Raw genomic sequence first — 17,754 nt, 5'->3', positions numbered from 1 at the left:
TGTACTATGAAGTTTGGGAAATATTCTCTGTTAAATAATAAACACATAAGCAGCGTGTCAGTAATGAATTGAAATGCTTTGATGAAAGAGGGTGATGTCCAGAGTTATAGATTCTATAGGACACAATATGACTAACTTCATGGTTTTTATAAAGCCCAAGAGGGATCCAATAAAAACAGAAAACGGACATGTTTGGGTCAAATCTCAGCTACTTTTAACAATTATGGCTCTGTGGTACTGGCCAGTGTTGTACTGGCCGGGAGTGGGTCAGATGTCAGTTGCCACCCTGGCTTGGATTAGGGTAAGTATCCTGTGGACCACATGTGGTCCAGATGACAAATGTTGGTCTGGATGTAGATTGTGGCAATTATTTCTTGGGCTAAGTGGTCCTTACAAAGAAAGCTTGCGTAAACATAGATTATGTCTATTTCATTATTAGCCAGATGTGGTGGTCATGTGGTTGAGTTTTGGCAGCCAAATTTTGGCCAAACAAAAATGCATTTATGCCATATTTGGGCCAAACATTTCTTTTTGTTTTCTTTTCTTTTATTTATGCTTTTTAGGAAAGGTCTATCACAAGAAGGGCATGTAAAATACTATTGTATGGGATGTAAATCGACATGATATATTTAATTGAAAAGCCACACCCACACATTAAGACAAAAAGCAGCCATTTTTAGGGTGTTAAATATCATTTTTACGCAATGAAATGTAAATAAATTGGCTGTTAATTCATCCTTTCCCACAGCCTACTTCCATATCTTTATTTTCCTCATGAGAGACACCTTGACGACTACACTTGCTATCTGTCTTCCTAGCTCAGGTGAGTTGCAGCGTCACTGGAAAAGGTTGCTCAGCTGGCTTGGGCAAAGGTTACTCTAGGTTAGCTCCATGGGCTTGGCCTCCGGACGTCCCACGCCGTGGAGAAAGTGACGTATAGCAGAGAAGGTTAAGTGAGGTAAGAGGTCTTACACTGCTCCGAAATTCGAGTAGCAGAGGACCAAGAAAACTGTGTGTGGGGAAAAATGGACAAGAGAGGAAAAAACATAGGTACTGTAGTCACAATGTTTCGCAAAGTAAGTATTTTAATATTACTTTTAAAAACATTTTACATCTGAAAAAATAAATAAACGCAGAGAATTTGGAAATGTTATTCATTTGGCATAAAAAAAAAGACGATCTATGTACCGACGTGACACTATTGGTCAAATAACGCAGTCAGGGGCGTGGATTTCCGCCAAGCTAGTTTCTTTCAGCGTATGGTGGGCGTTAAATCCGTCTTCCCCACATCTCGTACGCGGCTTCATGTTTAACGTTACACAAGTTGTGGCACTTGGTGAAATTTCCAGGCGCGGCCGGCCAATGAAGATGACAGAAAGCTCCGCGACCAAGCTGCTAAACGGAGATATCTGCCACCGGACGTCAAACGGAAAAAATGCGAGTAAAAATGGCTTCGTGAAGAACAGCTGCTTGTTTCAACAACCGCAGAAGTATCGGAGCCCCAGGGAGAAGGTGAGGCCCAGCCGTGAAGTGTGTCTGTGGGAAGGGGTGGAAGACCATAAGCATCAATGCTAGCATCTGCTGAAACACATTTTATAAATTAATGTTGTTAATCTTGGTTTAACAGTATGTTTTTCCTGTGCCCGTGTTGTGACTACCAGGTCGTGTGTGGGGTGGTTTTCTCAGTAGGCACACGGGAAATGTGAACCAACGCTGGATTAAAAATACTGTTTGACGTTAAGATTAATATAATTAGCTCGTATTGTTAGCCTATCATATTTAAACAATTGGTTTTGTTTTGAAACCAGATATTAATGTTGTCATTATCTAGTTTGAATACTTTACATAGTTAATATTTAATTTATAATCACCTCGCTTAAGATAGTTGAGTATTATTATAGTAATGACTCATTTTAACAGTAAGTTTATTTTTTATCGATGTTTATGACAACTACACTTAACTTTTGTGCTTTAAACTTGGTTGGTGACCATGATACCTGATCAGGGGTGATTGTAGTGGTGAATTTTTTGTTGTTGTTGTTGTTGTAACCTTACACCCTGTTGTCTCCGTGATATATGTGGGGAGGTCAGGCAGATCTATGTTTACAGACTCTAGTTTGAAGAAGACCACAATCCTAATGGGTTAAAGGAGGTGTCCCCAGAGGAAGAATAGGGTTAGTGTGCAGTCACATGTCACGTTTTACAGTTTTTAAAGGATGTGGTTCCTCCCAAGGCTGGAATTTTTTAACACCCTTAAGATGAAATGTATGTGGTATTACATTTAAGATTGGGTAATCACATTTAATTATTCTATTTTTTTGGCCCCAGTCTAGGACAAACATAGAAGGAAACATCATATTCTATGAATTCTGAGTTGTAGACCTGCTGATTCAAACACCCAACAGATTTACTCAATTTAGTCCAGATTCTGTGGCACCAATCTTATCTTTATCTGCAAGATGTTAAGGCAGGTCTACAGATTATAGCTGAAAGGTTGAACAGGCATCAAAAAATCATTGTGGTACTTAAGAAGAAATATTTGAAGCCATAAATAGACCGAAATGTAATTTAATCAATTCATATCTGATGTAATATTTCATTGATCTTGTGATATGATCGTTGTTTTCTCTTGACAAACCAACTGAGAACTTCACACACCCCTTTCTGAAGTATTTTTAGTGTTTGTTAACTTGGTTAAGCAACATAGAACTAACTTTTGTGTGATCACTTTTCACAAGAAATGTCTCATTTAGAAAACGATTTTGTGATATTAGGTGTTGATTGAACAGCATTTTTCACCTCTGTTTTACCTGATGTGAACCATACACCTTATGATTACACCACCAGCTTCTCTTATTGTGTATACAGTGTAATACGATCATTATCCAGTGACCTGCAGAGCAAGCTGGGGGAGCTAAAAAAAAAAAAAAAAGATGGCCAATACCTGCTTTTTTCAAAGTTTTTTTTTTTTTCTTGAATACAGGTTTGGAAAATTAAACAAATATGACGTCAAACAAACCGTGTTGAGCCACTGTGGTGAGATCAGTCTGCTAAAGTCTCACTGAGACATATTTCTGCATATACATGTGTTCTCTGCCTGTAGTGGCTACTGGCTTGCTGGTCTTTCAGTTCATTTTCTTGGAACTTTTTGTGAGGAACCAGTGTAGCAGATTTTAATCACACACACACAATACTGTTCCCTAGCTCAGAGGTATTTCGTGGAGAAGCATGACCAGTCACATGAGGCGTGTTTGCTAAGCTGCAAGGCAGAGCCTGTAATGAGTGACTGCCCTCAACTAAAGTTGAATATTTTATCATGGGATTATGCTACTATTTAGCTTTTTACTGCTCCTTGAGAGTGTGATTGCATTTCTAAGGTTATGTAATTCAGGATCAGTATGACCATTCACAGAATACTCTGGATTTATGCCCATTTGACCCCTTTCCTAAGGGCTTGTTTGATGAATGAGTGAATTTATTTATTGCAGCCTTTATTTTTAGCCTTTGAATTCCTTCCAAGTAAATTTGCTCAAATATATTATTTTGTTCACTGGTGTGGTCTGATTTTTTTTTCCAGTTTAATGATAGAAGATTTAATCAGTAAACAGCTATTGAGTATTTGTAAAATACTATATTTGTAACAGAATAAACTACTTGTGATGTATGAATAAAGGCTCTATGGTCCCAGACATGGCACAAATATTGGTCTTTGGTTTCTGTTTTGTGGCTGTATTTAATGTATTTGTGATCGTAAAGTTTTTACTTTGCTCTTCTCCAGAATCAAAATGTCCCACATAATTCCAGCTTGTATAAAAAGCCCTTTACGGAGTCCTTTGAGGAAACGCCTTTGCTTGTGGCTGTGCTCACCTACATGGGCTATGGCATCCTCACCATCTTCGGCTACCTCAGAGACTTTCTCCGCAACTGGAACATCGAGAAGTGCCACGTTGCGAGCGAGAGAGAGGAGCAGAAGGTAAAGTGGTTTTTACATTTTATTTCTTCTTGATATAAAAGCTCTTTACAGGAAACTATAACATAGTATTATTTTGTTAATTAATGCTGCTAAGACATATGTGTATGTGTGTGTGTATATATGTGTGTGTATATATATATATATATATATATATATATATAAAATACTTTTTTTTTTTTTTTTTTAAACTTATTACTAGTTTTTTACTCAATGTCGGCTTGTTTTAGGATATAGCTTTATATTTACAGTGACAGTGTTTTGCAGATCTCCCAGTTCTTTTGCATCATTAGCTGTCAGCATTTTCTGTTGCTCTTTCACACACAATTTATCTGGTAAATACCTGATTAAGTGTTTCTTTGTGCATTTGCTAAACTTTCAAAATGATATGAATTCATAATCATATGTAATTCATATCTTATTCATAGTAAATCTTTTCTCTTTTAACTTTACTCTGCAGGACTTTGTTCCTCTCTATCAAGACTTTGAGAACTTTTACACAAGGAACTTGTACATGAGGATCCGAGACAATTGGAACCGACCTATTTGCAGCGTCCCGGGTGCTAAGATGGACTTGGTAGAGAGAGTTACTCACAACTACAACTGGACATTTGAGTAGGTTATGTATTTTCTGTTCTGTCTGTATGTGAAACATCAGTCAGCCTATTTTCTTTTTACATTTGTGGTTCACTTAAAATTTATTGATGAATCTGAGGTACATGTTTCTCTTAGAGCTGTGTAATACGATCATTATCATTATATGCATTTGTTTTAATTTATAATTATAATTAGCCAACTTAAGTGACATCAGTTAATGATCAGTTTGTTTCGATTCAAGATGATGCAACTTTTAAACGACAAATAGAGCTCTCCGAAAGTCATATACTGCACCCTGAAGTATTTCTGATAAGTGTGACGTAAGCCATGATTCAGAGGGTTATTTTGAAAGCACCAGTATCTGTCATGTTCTTAACAAGGAAGACAGCGTTCCATGGTAAAAACAACACATGATAAACTGTGTAGCATGAACAAATTATAAATGTGTTTTATGGGAATGACAACATTAGTATGCAAAGCAAAGCAGCCTGAATTATACCTGAGATTACCTCAATTAATGATCCTCAAGTACCGCTGAAGTTCTCTGATTATTTAAAAGCCAAACATGCATATCGTACATGAACGCAAAACTGATTATTATGAGTAAAGGCTTCATATGAACTATTCAACAGTAATGGGGAGAGCTTATTAATGTTTCTTGAGACAAACTGTATCAATCATTCCGGTTGATCACATTGCTATGTGAAGTATCTAATACGCAGCTGGACTCCATGACTGACTGTTTACACTGTATTTTATCAACGTTCTGTGCGTAGCGACTCTGCTATGTAAAGGGTCAGCTTTGAGCAGTAAACATGAGTTGCCAAGCAACCAGAGCTTAGTGCCTCACACACGGAAGATGATTATTTGTATTAACCTGAAGTCAAGGCTTCAATTTTCAGTCTGTGACTCCTAATTTCTGTCAGGCACACAGGTAAAGTGGTGAAGGATGTTATCAACATGGGTTCATACAACTACCTCGGCTTTGCTGAAAACACTGGAGCCTGTGCCGACGCTGCTGTCGAAGCCACGCAACTGTACGGAGTAGGAGTAGGAAGCACCCGCTGTGAAATGGGTAAGGAAGGCCATCTTTTGAATAAAACAGGATTTTGACAAGTTTTTGCAATCTGTCCTTTGAAAGGTTTTTTAAAAGTGAATGCTATGTTAGCGTCTGCTCCCCCTGTTTTCGTTGCTACAGACTAAAATAGGTGTCAAGGACTGAATAATTGAGGGATAAGGATGAGTTGTTGGTTGTATGAATCTCAGCGCAGTGCTTATTCTGCCACAGCTTCAATTTGACTTTTTATCTTTTAATTTTTTTTTCTTACCATCCAAAGAAAAAGCAGGGGCTAGTTCTGGATTTAACCGAAGGGGGGAAATGCACACTTCCGCCATCTCTGTTTTAATAATCGATTTCCTATGAGGACACGGTTTGAAATAAAATGCAGAGAAATCTGATTGAAACAGTGTTGCCATTTTCAGGGAACCTGGATATCCATGAGGATTTAGAGCGACTGGTTGCCAGGTTTCTGGGTGTTGAGTCATCCATGGCCTTTGGCATGGGCTTTGCTACCAACTCTATGAACATTCCTGCTCTTACTGGAAAGGTAAGGAATTTTATTTGCTTCCTTTTGTTCTTTTCTTTTTCCTGAGCATTACGTGTGTCTGTATGTGTGCTTATATCTGCACATTCTTCCTGTACTAGAAGTTGTTTGCTCCAGCCTGTAACCGTGAAAGAAAAACACTGCTTCCTGAGTAAAGTTAAAACGAGATGTTTTCAAAAGTGTTGCCAAACTTGGAAGAGTTTTGGCTGTTCTCCAGCGTCCGGTACAGGCTTTCAAAACATTCAGCGGAGAGAATTGGGCATTGATTTTTTTTTCTTTTTCTTTTTTTTTTTTCTCATCCCGTTTTGCTGTTGTTCTTACCCAAGTGGTAACAGACAGAGAAAATACATAAGTACTGGGATGTACAGAGGTTTGAGCCCTTTAGGTGCCTTTGTTCATAAATTTTCGGCAGTGAAAGTTTCTTCTCTGCTAATAAATATCCACATGGCCTCATAGCATTACGCTATATTATGTAACAGGCTCGATTGTACTTTATTAGCTATAAGATGTTTTGTAATTTTTTTTTTTATTTATTTATTTTTTTAAGAAGTTCAGATCCAGTCTGTATAAATGATACATTATTGGTTTCTAATCATTTTCAAACCATGCACTCGTCTGAATAAAGCAGAAATAAATCAATATCCAGAGTTTGTTACATCACAGACAAATATCATGTTTACCACTCCGGCCGACCTTATGATGAAAGCAATCAAGTAAACAAAAGCAGGCTTCAAAATCACAATAAAGTGATCAGTTCTTTCTGTTTCCAGACTGTACTGTGCAGACACGGACATAACAGTCTGATAGACGGGTCTCATCAGCTCAAGTAAAACACATGGGGCAAAAAGATCAACATTTATGTTAACAACAGCAGAGATGTGAAATATACACAGCATAAAAAATCCCGGTTTTCACAAGAAAAGCATTTTCATGATGATGGAACAGCTTGAAAGCTTGTTGTTAGTGCATGGAGCCAGCCTGTTTGTATCATTTGAATCTGAAACATGGGAATTTCTTTTGCTCACAGTATATAAACAATCACACTCTTGTGAGCTTTATTCATTAGTCGATTTTTAAAAAAAAAATTTTTTGTCTCATATTGTTTAACACCTTCCGTAAAAACCCTGAGCACAACACCTTTTTATTAGTAAGATAATGTTAACTACACATGTTATGAAACATTTCTCTGCCTTCCAGAAGGATGAAATCAGCAACTGTCCTAACACACACTGGGTGGAGACATTTAGTGTTAAGAAAGAGTAACCACATGCTGGGCTGTAGAGGAATTACTTAACACTAAAACTGCCAGCATTTTAAATCCTGTATAATCTTGCAAAACAAAACTCTGTAGAAACCGTAATGCTCTCTGTTTATAGGAACTGGTATTGTCTATGAGCATGTCTGAACTCTTAGTTTGATTCTTTGTCTTCCTCTTGTAGGGCTGTCTCATCTTGAGTGACGAGCTGAATCACGTATCACTCGTGCTGGGTGCTCGGCTATCGGGTTCCACGATCCGCGTCTTCAAACACAACAGTGGGTGACTTTATGTCTTTATGTTTCATAAAAAGGAATCTTGCTCTGACTTAACGTACACCCAAAACAAGCTGAAACAGGACACATTTAGGATTAAAAAAAAAAAAAAACCTCTTTCAACACTTGAAAACAATTAGATTTAATTGGCTTTACCCAAACGGGCAGTAAATATATATAACATGGGTGTGTGTTGCTTTTACAAAACTTCAGCTGCCTTTTATACACTTGTTTACTCATGTTACACAGATCGGGATTTCCATCTGCACCTTTTTGTCTTTTTATTTATTGTACTGAATCACACAGCAGTGGGTGTGGTGTAAAAAAACACACACACACACACACACAGAGCACGTTGCCGGTCACCAAACACCACAGCATGGAGATCAAAACCAAGATAGCAAGTACGAAACTACCCGGCTACGGAGAAAGCTCTCATTGTGCTCATAAAATATTTACTTATTTAACACCTAATCTGTCACCTGCAGTGCAAAATGACATTTGTCTTTCGTTTCCTGGTATTTAAAGAAAATGATCCTATTTCTGTCAGGAAAATAAGTTTTGTCTCTAACTCCGTAACTCTTATGTGTATCTTAATAGATATGCAAAGCCTGGAGAAGTTGCTGAGAGATGCCATTGTACACGGGCAGCCCAGAACCCACAGGCCTTGGAAGAAAATCCTCATAGTGGTGGAGGGAATATACAGGTATACACCTGACATTTCTCTAAATCACAGAGAATGCTTCTGACATTATTAGTACACCTTCTTTTCTTGCCAACTACTTGACTGAGACCTTTCATGTGATTGAAGTCCCATAAATCTGTGATTGTGGTTTTTTTTGGGGGGGGAGGGGGGCATGCAGTCAATTTCACACAGCTAACATTACAAGAGCCATTCTCTACCATGACATTGCTTTTGTTGTCTGTGCAAAACTCATTAAACACATTAAGGTTATGGTGCAAATATATTGATGTTTGAACGTGAGGATCGGTCCTGGCTCCTGGAGGTTGGTTTTACGATAAGAACACTGCCTTGTCTTTACTGTCGCAGCAAACTAATTTGCAGTAAAACAGTGTGACGCTTTTACACAGCTGAAACATTATTGCAGCACATTACAGTTCAGTTGGTAAAGATCATATGACAGGCTGATTCCAAAAGGTATTCTGTGGCGAGAGAATATGCACATCTCCTAGTGGACATTTTCCAGCATAAAATACCAGCTAACTGGTCATTTTAAAGTGTGCTCACTCTAAATGTGATGAGTTTATTGAGGTCTGAGAGGAACTTTCTGGCAGAACCGGTGGCCTTTTTATGAATGTGATGTTGATTAAGTCTCCATTTCGCTGGAATTTCTACAGCAAATATTTCAGTTGCTTAAATAAACGGTGCTCCTTGCTTCTCCCACCTTATTACACTAAAGCAGTAGATTTCCTATGAGGTGAAATTTCTGAAACAGGGTGTTTTTGGACATTTTAAAAAAAAAATGGAAACTTGAATAATTAAGAGAGAAAATCAGTCAAGTTATTGTTTTTATCTGATTTAATTAATTTATTTATTTTCAAATCCCAAAGCATGGAGGGATCCATTGTGCGTCTACCTGAAGTTATTGCTCTGAAGAAGCGCTACAAAGCATATCTGTACTTGGATGAAGCTCACAGTATCGGTGCCCTTGGACCCAACGGCAGAGGAGTTGTTGATTACTTTGGCCTGGATCCCAAAGATGTTGACATCATGATGGGGACATTCACCAAGAGCTTTGGAGCTGCTGGTGGATACATTGGAGGCAAAAAGGTTAGTGAGAAGCCGGCAACAAAAGCAAAACAGAAGAAAGTGAACCAGTTCCCTGGTGGGAGAAGTATTAAGGCACATTGATTACAAAAGAAAACTCTGACTCATTTTCAGGAGTTTAAGCAATTTTCCATCCGCTGGTGTGTCATTTACTGAAACTGTTGGCCAGTCACATCTACAGTAACAACTCATTCAGTTTCCTGTTTGTACTGGGAAGGATTTGATCCACTGCTTGATTCAATCTGAAGTAGAGTAAAGATGGAACTAAGTCTCTAATTTTGTGCAGCTATAGCCAGATGAGGTTAAGGAAAAAGCAAACACAGTTCAGTTCCTTTTACTTTTATTGTGCTTCCTTTTTTTTTTTTTTTAGCAGAAAATATTAAGTTTATATTGGACAAGGCTTTTCAGCTAGAATACTTTGACTTAAATTGTTCATTGACACAGTTGCACACATTTAACAGAACCATATAGTTGATTTATTCAGTTTGACTATAAGGAGTCATTATGCTGGAGGAAAATACATATTTATTGCTGCTATTTATGATTGATGTTATTATAACTGACATACAACAAATTATTTGATCAATTTCTCCTTCAGGAGCTGATCGACTACCTGCGCTGCCATTCTCACAGTGCCCTGTATGCCACCTCTATGTCCCCTCCTGTGGCTCAGCAGATAATCACCTCCATGAAGATCATCATGGGAGAGGACGGGACATCGCTGGGTAAGTGCCAAAAAACCATCACTAAGACCTTTTTTTTTTTTTTTTTTTTAAAGAAAATCAACAAATACCTTGTTATAATGAAAATGTTGGCACTCATGCAGAACTTGAAGAAGCTTTAATCACTTTTCTTGGTTATGTAACTACAATGTAAACGTTGACCTTTATGGTATCTGCACAATGTCAGCGTGTCCACCATAAAGACACACAAAGTTTTTATGTGTAACTATATATATATAAACTATAAATAGTGTAATAAAATATGGAGACATCAAAATGGAAGCCTGAATAGTAAGAAAGATGAAAGATAAAATGTTTTATTTTTAAAAATTAAAAAAAAAAAAAAAACAATAAGAAAAATGAAATCTATCAATTATTATTATTTGATTCAATTCATTTGTTTGTTTTTCAATCCCAAAATATGAAGCAATCCATTTTTTAAATATAAACAACATATTTTGTTTATTGGGTTTTTCTGTCTGCTTTTGTCTTTCATTTGTAAATGCCAAAGATTCAGAACAGGTTTCAATGTCACCCACGATTACTGATGATGGTTGTTTTTCCTTTCTGCACATGCTAGGCTCAGCCACATGGTGGCAGTATAGATCCATTGCTGAGATTTGACTCCCAATCAGACAACTGCATTCTGTTTCTCTCAGCTTGCACCAGTTTTGCTGGTTTCTGTGCATGAGTGAGGCTGTTTGTTATCATATAAAGCCATTCGATAAGCGCTGGTGTCAATATCCAGTAAGCAATTATTTACCAACAGTTAAAAGGGTGTTGGGCAACTTTATCCTGTACGTCAAGCATATTTTAATAACTTCCTTCAAACATTGACAATAAGGGACAATGCCTTTGTGACAGTGAGTAAACTTTATGGTTTGTTTGTTTTTGGTGGTGCATTTTTCTTAAGGATGATGGAAACTCCGTTTTCTGTGTCAGATTTAGGCCAGACTGATGGAAGGGTTTCTACATATGGTCGTTATCACTTTCACATGGGTGTTGGGTTTTTTTTTTTTTTTTTCTGCGTTGACACTGTAGGTGCTGAGCAGCATGGTGCTCAGAACCAGCGATCTGTGCAGACCAAACTCTGCTGGACTCTTCTGAACATACAAATACCCGACAGTCATGTTATTCTTGCAGGGCAGCACCCCATTGCTCTTTACAGAACTCAACTGATTCGGCCTCCCTCAAAACGTTGATGCAAGATCAGGTTACGTTGCCTCTCGGCCATTCAGTTGTTGTGTGCAAAGATAACGACTCCAAGGTAACCTTTTTTTTGTGTTGCCTTTCGTCTCCTGTATCACTCTGAGAGGGGAAAGCCAAACTGGCTGACCTTGCAGTATGAGTATTGGTTTGACAAGTTTTCCCTGTAGAAGAGTAACAGTGGCCGTCTGATTGGTTGCAGCCCTGGCGCTGTTTGCAATTCAAGCCTTTGAAGACTCAGATGCTGACACAAAGTCAAAGTGACAGCTGAGCTGCCCACTAAAGGTTTGTTGTTTCTTCACGTTGCTAAGGAATGGGCAGTAGAAACAGGTCTGTTTCAAATGGAAGCAATGATTAAACATATTGATGAGACATGATGTGACAAAGTATACTGTCTATGAAAAGAAAAGAAGGTAAAAGCTAAATATTATTCAAACCTTGTGAATTTATTAACAGTGTGTCGGTAAATATGGCAGACATTGTTGCGTTTCAGCCTCCTTTGAAGCAGTGATTTATTTGAGTGCAGTCAGGCAGATGTGTGTTGTTGTTGGCGCTGTGATGCATATGGTTATTTGTTTGGTTAAGATGCTATCTCTGGAGGCATGGACTGAGGATTCAGAGGGAATCCGCAGCGTGCATCAGACTGACACATGGCGATTGATGTCTGTTTAGTTTTGCCCTTTTGACCTCAAAGTGAAGGAACTTTGCCTTCAAAGACAGTCTCCAAATAAATGCAGGGAATGGTAAAAATGCATCATATTGAGAGTTTTGTTCCTTTTTTGTTTTGATATATTTGTGAGCTTGACTTTTGATTTTATTGTTTGACTTTGCATTTAAACAGTTGTACATGAATATCCCCTTCCATAAGACAACCGGAAAAAGCCTCACAGATGCTCTCTCTGTGGTTGATTTAAATGTCTTGACAGGTTAACCACAATGTGTGAGATCACCTAGACTTGCGTTCTGTTTAAACAGGTGCAACATGGAAGATTGGAACATGACAATATGGCTAGTTTGTACTCAAACCAAGCGGCAACCTCTGGTGGTTAAAAGTGAACCCTATGCGGAAGTCCATAAAACTGCAGTTCCCCCTTCATCCACTAGTGGCTGCAAAACAGAGCAAATCCCCATAGACTCCCATGTTAAAAAGGCCAACTTCACAGCAGAAATAAACATGTTTACAGCATGGTTCAAAAGATTTTATGTGTTATAGGTCAAGTTTACCTTCATGACAACTGTAGCGGGAGTGAATTTTTTATGAACTCGCCCGTTTAAAAGTAATTTAATCTTAAAATTCACCACATTTAGGGGCGTGTCCTTTTGATTGACAGGTACCCGATCTCCCGCTTCAAGTAAGAAGAACAACCGTGGTTTTTAGCTGGTTAACAACGTGACTTAGCTTTAGCCTGATTACCTCCATTAGCTGGTTAGCTCCTGTTATCCAGGTTAGCTCGGTTAGCTCTTAGCTCCAGGCAGCTCAGAGTTTGCTCGATGTCAATCATCCACCATGACGCTCACAGCCCTGCTCTCAGTTCTACCTCTTTGCCCATATTTGTATTTTCCGGACAAGACGACACGCATGCCTCTGCCAAGATGGCGATGGTAGGAACCGCCCACCGAGCTTCAATTCAGCTCTTCAAAAACCCGTGGGTGATGTCACCAAGGCTCTGTCCATCTTTTCATATATAGTGACTCAAACACAAAGACGTGGTGAACAGAAGCCTCATCAGGCAAATTTAGTGAAAGCATCTATAACGGTGTACCATGGCTGTTGAGATGTAAACTAGCAAATAGTTGGGATTTCAAACTAGGGGAAAAAAAATATAAAAATGATCATAATAATATAAGGTAAATTTAAGTATTTAAGTTTACAATAATACAAGACTTTTCTGCATCTTCATATAATAAGAAAACCTTTGAATCTGGTGGAAACCAGTAAAAACGCTGTCATGACTTTTCTTCCAAATGAAATTCTGACTTGAGAGGATGAATGGTTTTAAACTGAAAAGACTGAGATGAAACAACTTGTTTTTATTGGAAGTCAATGGGGACTTTTTTTTTAACCACAAATATCACGAGAGTCTCTGACATTACATAAGAATTACAAATGTAATTAAATCTATTTTATTGCTGATCTTTTGACATCTCCAAGATTTAAATTACCATGTAAGAGCTATCGCCCACTTTTTTTTTTGTAGCAAATAATGCAATACTTGAAATAACCAAACTGCCATGTAAGGTTTCAAATAAAAAAAAACTATTTAAATGTTTAGTCATTTTGAAAAGGTCAGAAATTATTTGAGTGGTAAAAACAAACAAAAGATTATTTCTAATCACTTTTTGTTGCAGATATTTTGGCCACAATGGCCACCAGAGGGTCATGCATTTAAGAAGTGCAATGCAGTAGACGTGGAAAAGAAAAACCTCCTCTGAAGTAATTGTTTCTTTACCTTTTTCTAGGTGCTCATCGCCTCCGACAGCTTTCAGAGAACACTACCTACTTTCGCAGAAGACTCCGTGACATGGGCTTCATTATCTATGGCAACGATGACTCGCCTGTGGTACCCATGATGCTCTACATGCCTGCCAAAATCGGGTATGTGATTTATCCTCTATTATGCAATCAAAGTCTTTCCTCTGAGGGCATTGGAGATGTTCTTCTTATTTTAGCTACTAACCTCCAGTTTTTTTGTTTTGTTCTTTTGTAAGACGGGGGGGATTACTTTAAGAACAAAGAAAACCGCATCTGCGTTCCTTCTGCATATGATCATTTCTGTGTTTTTCAGGGCGTTTGGCCGGGAGATGCTAAAAAGGAACATTGGAACGGTGGTTGTCGGCTTCCCGGCGACTCCTATCATTGAGTCGAGAGCGCGCTTCTGCATCTCGGCTGCACATACACGAGAGATGCTCGATACAGTAAGTTCAGTTTCCTTCCCCACTGGATTAAATTCAGAACAGACGAGTGAGGATTGTAGATTATGTTCCACATAACTGTGGATGGATCCAAACGCCATGGACATCAACTAGACCTGCTTGCTGACTGACTGAAATATGTGCTATTATGTTAGTGTGTGTGTGTGTGAGTACCTGTTGAATAATAAAAGCTTCCAGTATGTGCTTTATTAAAAAAAATCTAGCAGGCCAGACTGTCTTTAAAAATTACAGCGTGGCTCAGACTTTGATTTTTATTCGAGCTGCTCTGTTTCTCCAAAGACACTTCATTCATCTTAGTGAGGAGCATGTCAGCACCGTTTGTAATAATCCATTTAAAGGGCATCAGCCTGCTTTTGTAGAGCACATGGAGAAGCCGCTTTTTCCGTCTTTGGAAAAGACTTCTCAAACTGTGGAATTGGGAGGGGGAAAAAAAAAAAGGTCAGGAGGAAGGTAAATTGTTTCCAGGTGCCCTGCAGTGTGTTGCAATGCTGATACAGTCTCTGGTGGAAAGAAGTGGAGGGGGTTATGCTCGGTTGTGGTTTTTATAGCGAGCCTTCTGTTCACCTTTTGTTTGTGGAGTCCTTCACTCCAACACGTCAAGTCTTCATTTGGTTTTGGCTGAAGCACATAAAGTCTCTTCAGATTCGGATTAAAATCAATCTTCTTGTTTCTTTGTCAGGCGTTGGAAGTGATCAGCGAAGTGGGTGATCTGCTGCAGCTGAAGTACTCCAGACATGAACAGCCCCTTCCCTCACTGGGATGGATGTCTGAGGAGAGCCTGCTCCAGGACTGAGCCTCATCCTTCTTTTGATATCAAGCCTTCTTCTTATGTCACTGTACCTCCAGTTTGCTTGCATATGCATCTGATAACACCCACCGCCCCCTTGTCTTCCTCTGAGCCAGTTCCTCCACTCAACTGTTCCATATCTTCTCACATTAAACTCCCACATCCTGCCCCCATGCAGTTTGTGACCTGTCCAGCCATTTCACTCAAACCCTGGCAGGCCCAGACAACTCAACCACATATCTGCCTGTTGTAACAAAGTGCATTATGTGCTATGCTGATTGCATTGTCTCACATTAAGTCTTATTTCCTCCGTGCACACTGAATGTGTATTTTATTTGTGCAATAACAACAACAACAATGTGGAGTTTCTTTTGTAATACAAAACAACCAAGAGCAGTGTAAGCAAAGCTCCTGGAGGAAAAGGAATCTTATCATAGCCATCGCTGTGGTGCACACAACAAGAAAACATGACATATGTAAATATTATTTATCACAATGTTTATCATACTGCCTTAGAATAGTATTCCAAATGTTGTAAAGAGATGCAAGGTTATTTGACAGGCGTAAGCATGTGTTCTTCATATTTATTGATCTGAATGGTATTTGTCTTACAGTTATCAACTATGGATTTCCTTAATCACATTTACTTGAATGGCGAGTATAGATTATTGGTTCCTTTCCCTAACCAAAGGATATAAATGTATAGATATATTTTCTACATTTTTTCTCTTGAAAATGCAAAACAGATGTTCTGAAAGAAAACGTGTAATGGGGAAAGAATTCCAGGGAGCAAGACTGACAAATATTTTTTTACTGCTCATTTTCTAAGAATAGATTTCAGCCTTATTTACTGTTTACACCTGCACTCAGAAGTTTGAGACTAGTGTCTTTAACATTTCTAAAAGCCAATGATCTACATGCATTTTGTTTTCCCTCTACTCATTCTCACTCAAGTGCTTTCATGTGAATCAGTAATCTGAGCATGAAGACACGCTGCAACTTAAATCTGTATGTATGACGATGCTCATCTGACGTACAGACGGCTTTATTTATTTATAATGTGCTTGTTATCCTTTAGCTGTTTCCTTTTTTTAAATTTTTTTATACACTATTGTTGGAAAGGCAGCTCCAAATGTGCCCAAGTGAAGAGGATATTTGAACTGATTTCATGTCTTAACTTCAGCGCTGCACCACTGACGGGCACATTAAATGCCCAGATGAAGTATGCAGTGTCATTTGCAAAAAAAAAGAAGAAAAGTTTAGAAATTGAAATATTTTTCTTTTCTTTGTATTTTACCATCTGTGATTCTCTTGAACAACATTCCATATCAGCCTGTTTTCAGATTTCAGTGTTTGTTTTGGTCATACATTTCTTGACACACACACCACTGTTATGTTGATTTGAGTGTTTTTATGCTCATTCTGTTGATGTGAACATGAAGCTGTGTCTTATATTCAGAAAACTGGCTCCTGTTAGGTGATGTTTCAATCCCCCCCTTCTTAAAAGAAAGAAAAGACTTCAAAGTGATGAAACTCAACATATTAAATGCCAAAAACAATAAATGATTGTTTTTGGCATTTAAGTGCATCGTGACAGCTGTTTTTTGTTGGGGTTTTTTTTCCCCTCTCTTATTACTGCAATGATACTTTTATAAGATAAATGCCACTGGGGGTTTTTTTCTCCAAAAAAAAAAAAGGTCTCAATAAGTCCATGATGCATTTGCTTTTAATTAATGAAACATAAAATGTAGAAATCTAGACTGAAATCTGGATGCACTTCCTAAAAAGTGCACCAACAAAGAATTTTCTTGTAGTCAATGTTTCCTCTCAAGCAGACTGCAGTAGGTCTCTACATTTCTGTCTGTGGAGGCAGAAATGTAATTGCAAACAGCAACATGGCTGTTTTTTCACAGCCAGGTTTTCCTCACTGAAAATGCAGATTTCACATCCAGGGAGATTGTTCAAATGTTTGCGGCTCTTTGATGCATGGTGACATCCTCCTCCTAAGCTACAACACATTTTAATGTAAACTGTCCTGCTGTGATCAGTGTAAACTTATCAGCTGGTTTTTGGTTTTTGTTTTTTTTTTGTTTTTTTTCCCACCTTTTTGGAGTTTGCTTTGGGTTGAAGTTAAACCTCTTGGAGAAGTTTGTGAAGCCCTGCTGTTTGTTGACCATGATGTTGGAAAGAGTGCCGCAAAGATTAAATCATCCAATTTGAAAGCGGTCTTTGAATCGGTTTGTTTATTTACCCCTAGTACACACAAGCTGAAGGTACAACTCATACTCACAGCAAACAAAGCCTTAGTAAATGAGAAGTCACTGGCATGCCGAATTACACAGCATTCCACGTTGGCTTGTCATTCACTGCAGCCTTCAGAATGAATTTAGCGCTGAGATTCCGACAAAACCACCTTAAAGAAAAATCTGCATACGGTCAGTTCTACGAAACTAAGCCTTGCACCTTATCAAGTACCTCAGTGGCCCCATTGCACCCCCCCCTCCACACAGCTGCGAGCAATCCCACCCCTAACTCCCTCAGCATGAAACCTCTGAAGGCGTGCGTAAAAGCAGTCTACCGAGGCCGCTTGGCGGGGCGAAACGCACACACTTGCG

The 17,754-nt window shown here is 38.5% G+C and overlaps 1 protein-coding gene across 1 annotated transcript; it reads left to right on the top strand.

The window, feature by feature from the left end:
• Window positions 1–1,313: 1,313 nt before the first annotated feature.
• On the top strand, window positions 1,314–17,238 carry sptlc2b (serine palmitoyltransferase, long chain base subunit 2b). Its single transcript, XM_079255009.1, has 12 exons — window positions 1,314–1,512; window positions 3,779–3,973; window positions 4,431–4,585; window positions 5,494–5,642; window positions 6,050–6,174; window positions 7,611–7,704; window positions 8,302–8,407; window positions 9,274–9,493; window positions 10,089–10,215; window positions 13,879–14,014; window positions 14,205–14,334; window positions 15,032–17,238. The coding sequence occupies exons 1-12, from the start codon at window positions 1,363–1,365 to the stop codon at window positions 15,143–15,145; spliced, it is 1,701 nt and encodes a 566-aa protein (XP_079111135.1). The 5' UTR covers window positions 1,314–1,362; the 3' UTR covers window positions 15,146–17,238.
• The last annotated feature ends 516 nt before the right edge of the window (window positions 17,239–17,754 follow it).

Source organism: Telmatherina bonti (assembly GCF_933228915.1).
Source record: "Telmatherina bonti genome assembly, chromosome: 16".
NCBI lineage: Eukaryota > Metazoa > Chordata > Actinopteri > Atheriniformes > Telmatherinidae > Telmatherina > Telmatherina bonti.
Note: the sequence above shows the minus strand (reverse complement) of the source record. Positions and strands in the feature narration are given on the sequence as shown.

Coding starts and splice junctions, on each gene's coding strand:
- sptlc2b (XM_079255009.1), top strand. CDS start 1,363: ATGAAGATGACAGAAAGCTCCGCGACCAAGCTGCTAAACGGAGATATC. Junction 8,408..9,273: donor GTGGTGGAGGGAATATACAG/GTATACACCTGA, acceptor CAAATCCCAAAG/CATGGAGGGATCCATTGTGC. Junction 14,335..15,031: donor CACGAGAGATGCTCGATACA/GTAAGTTCAGTT, acceptor TTTCTTTGTCAG/GCGTTGGAAGTGATCAGCGA.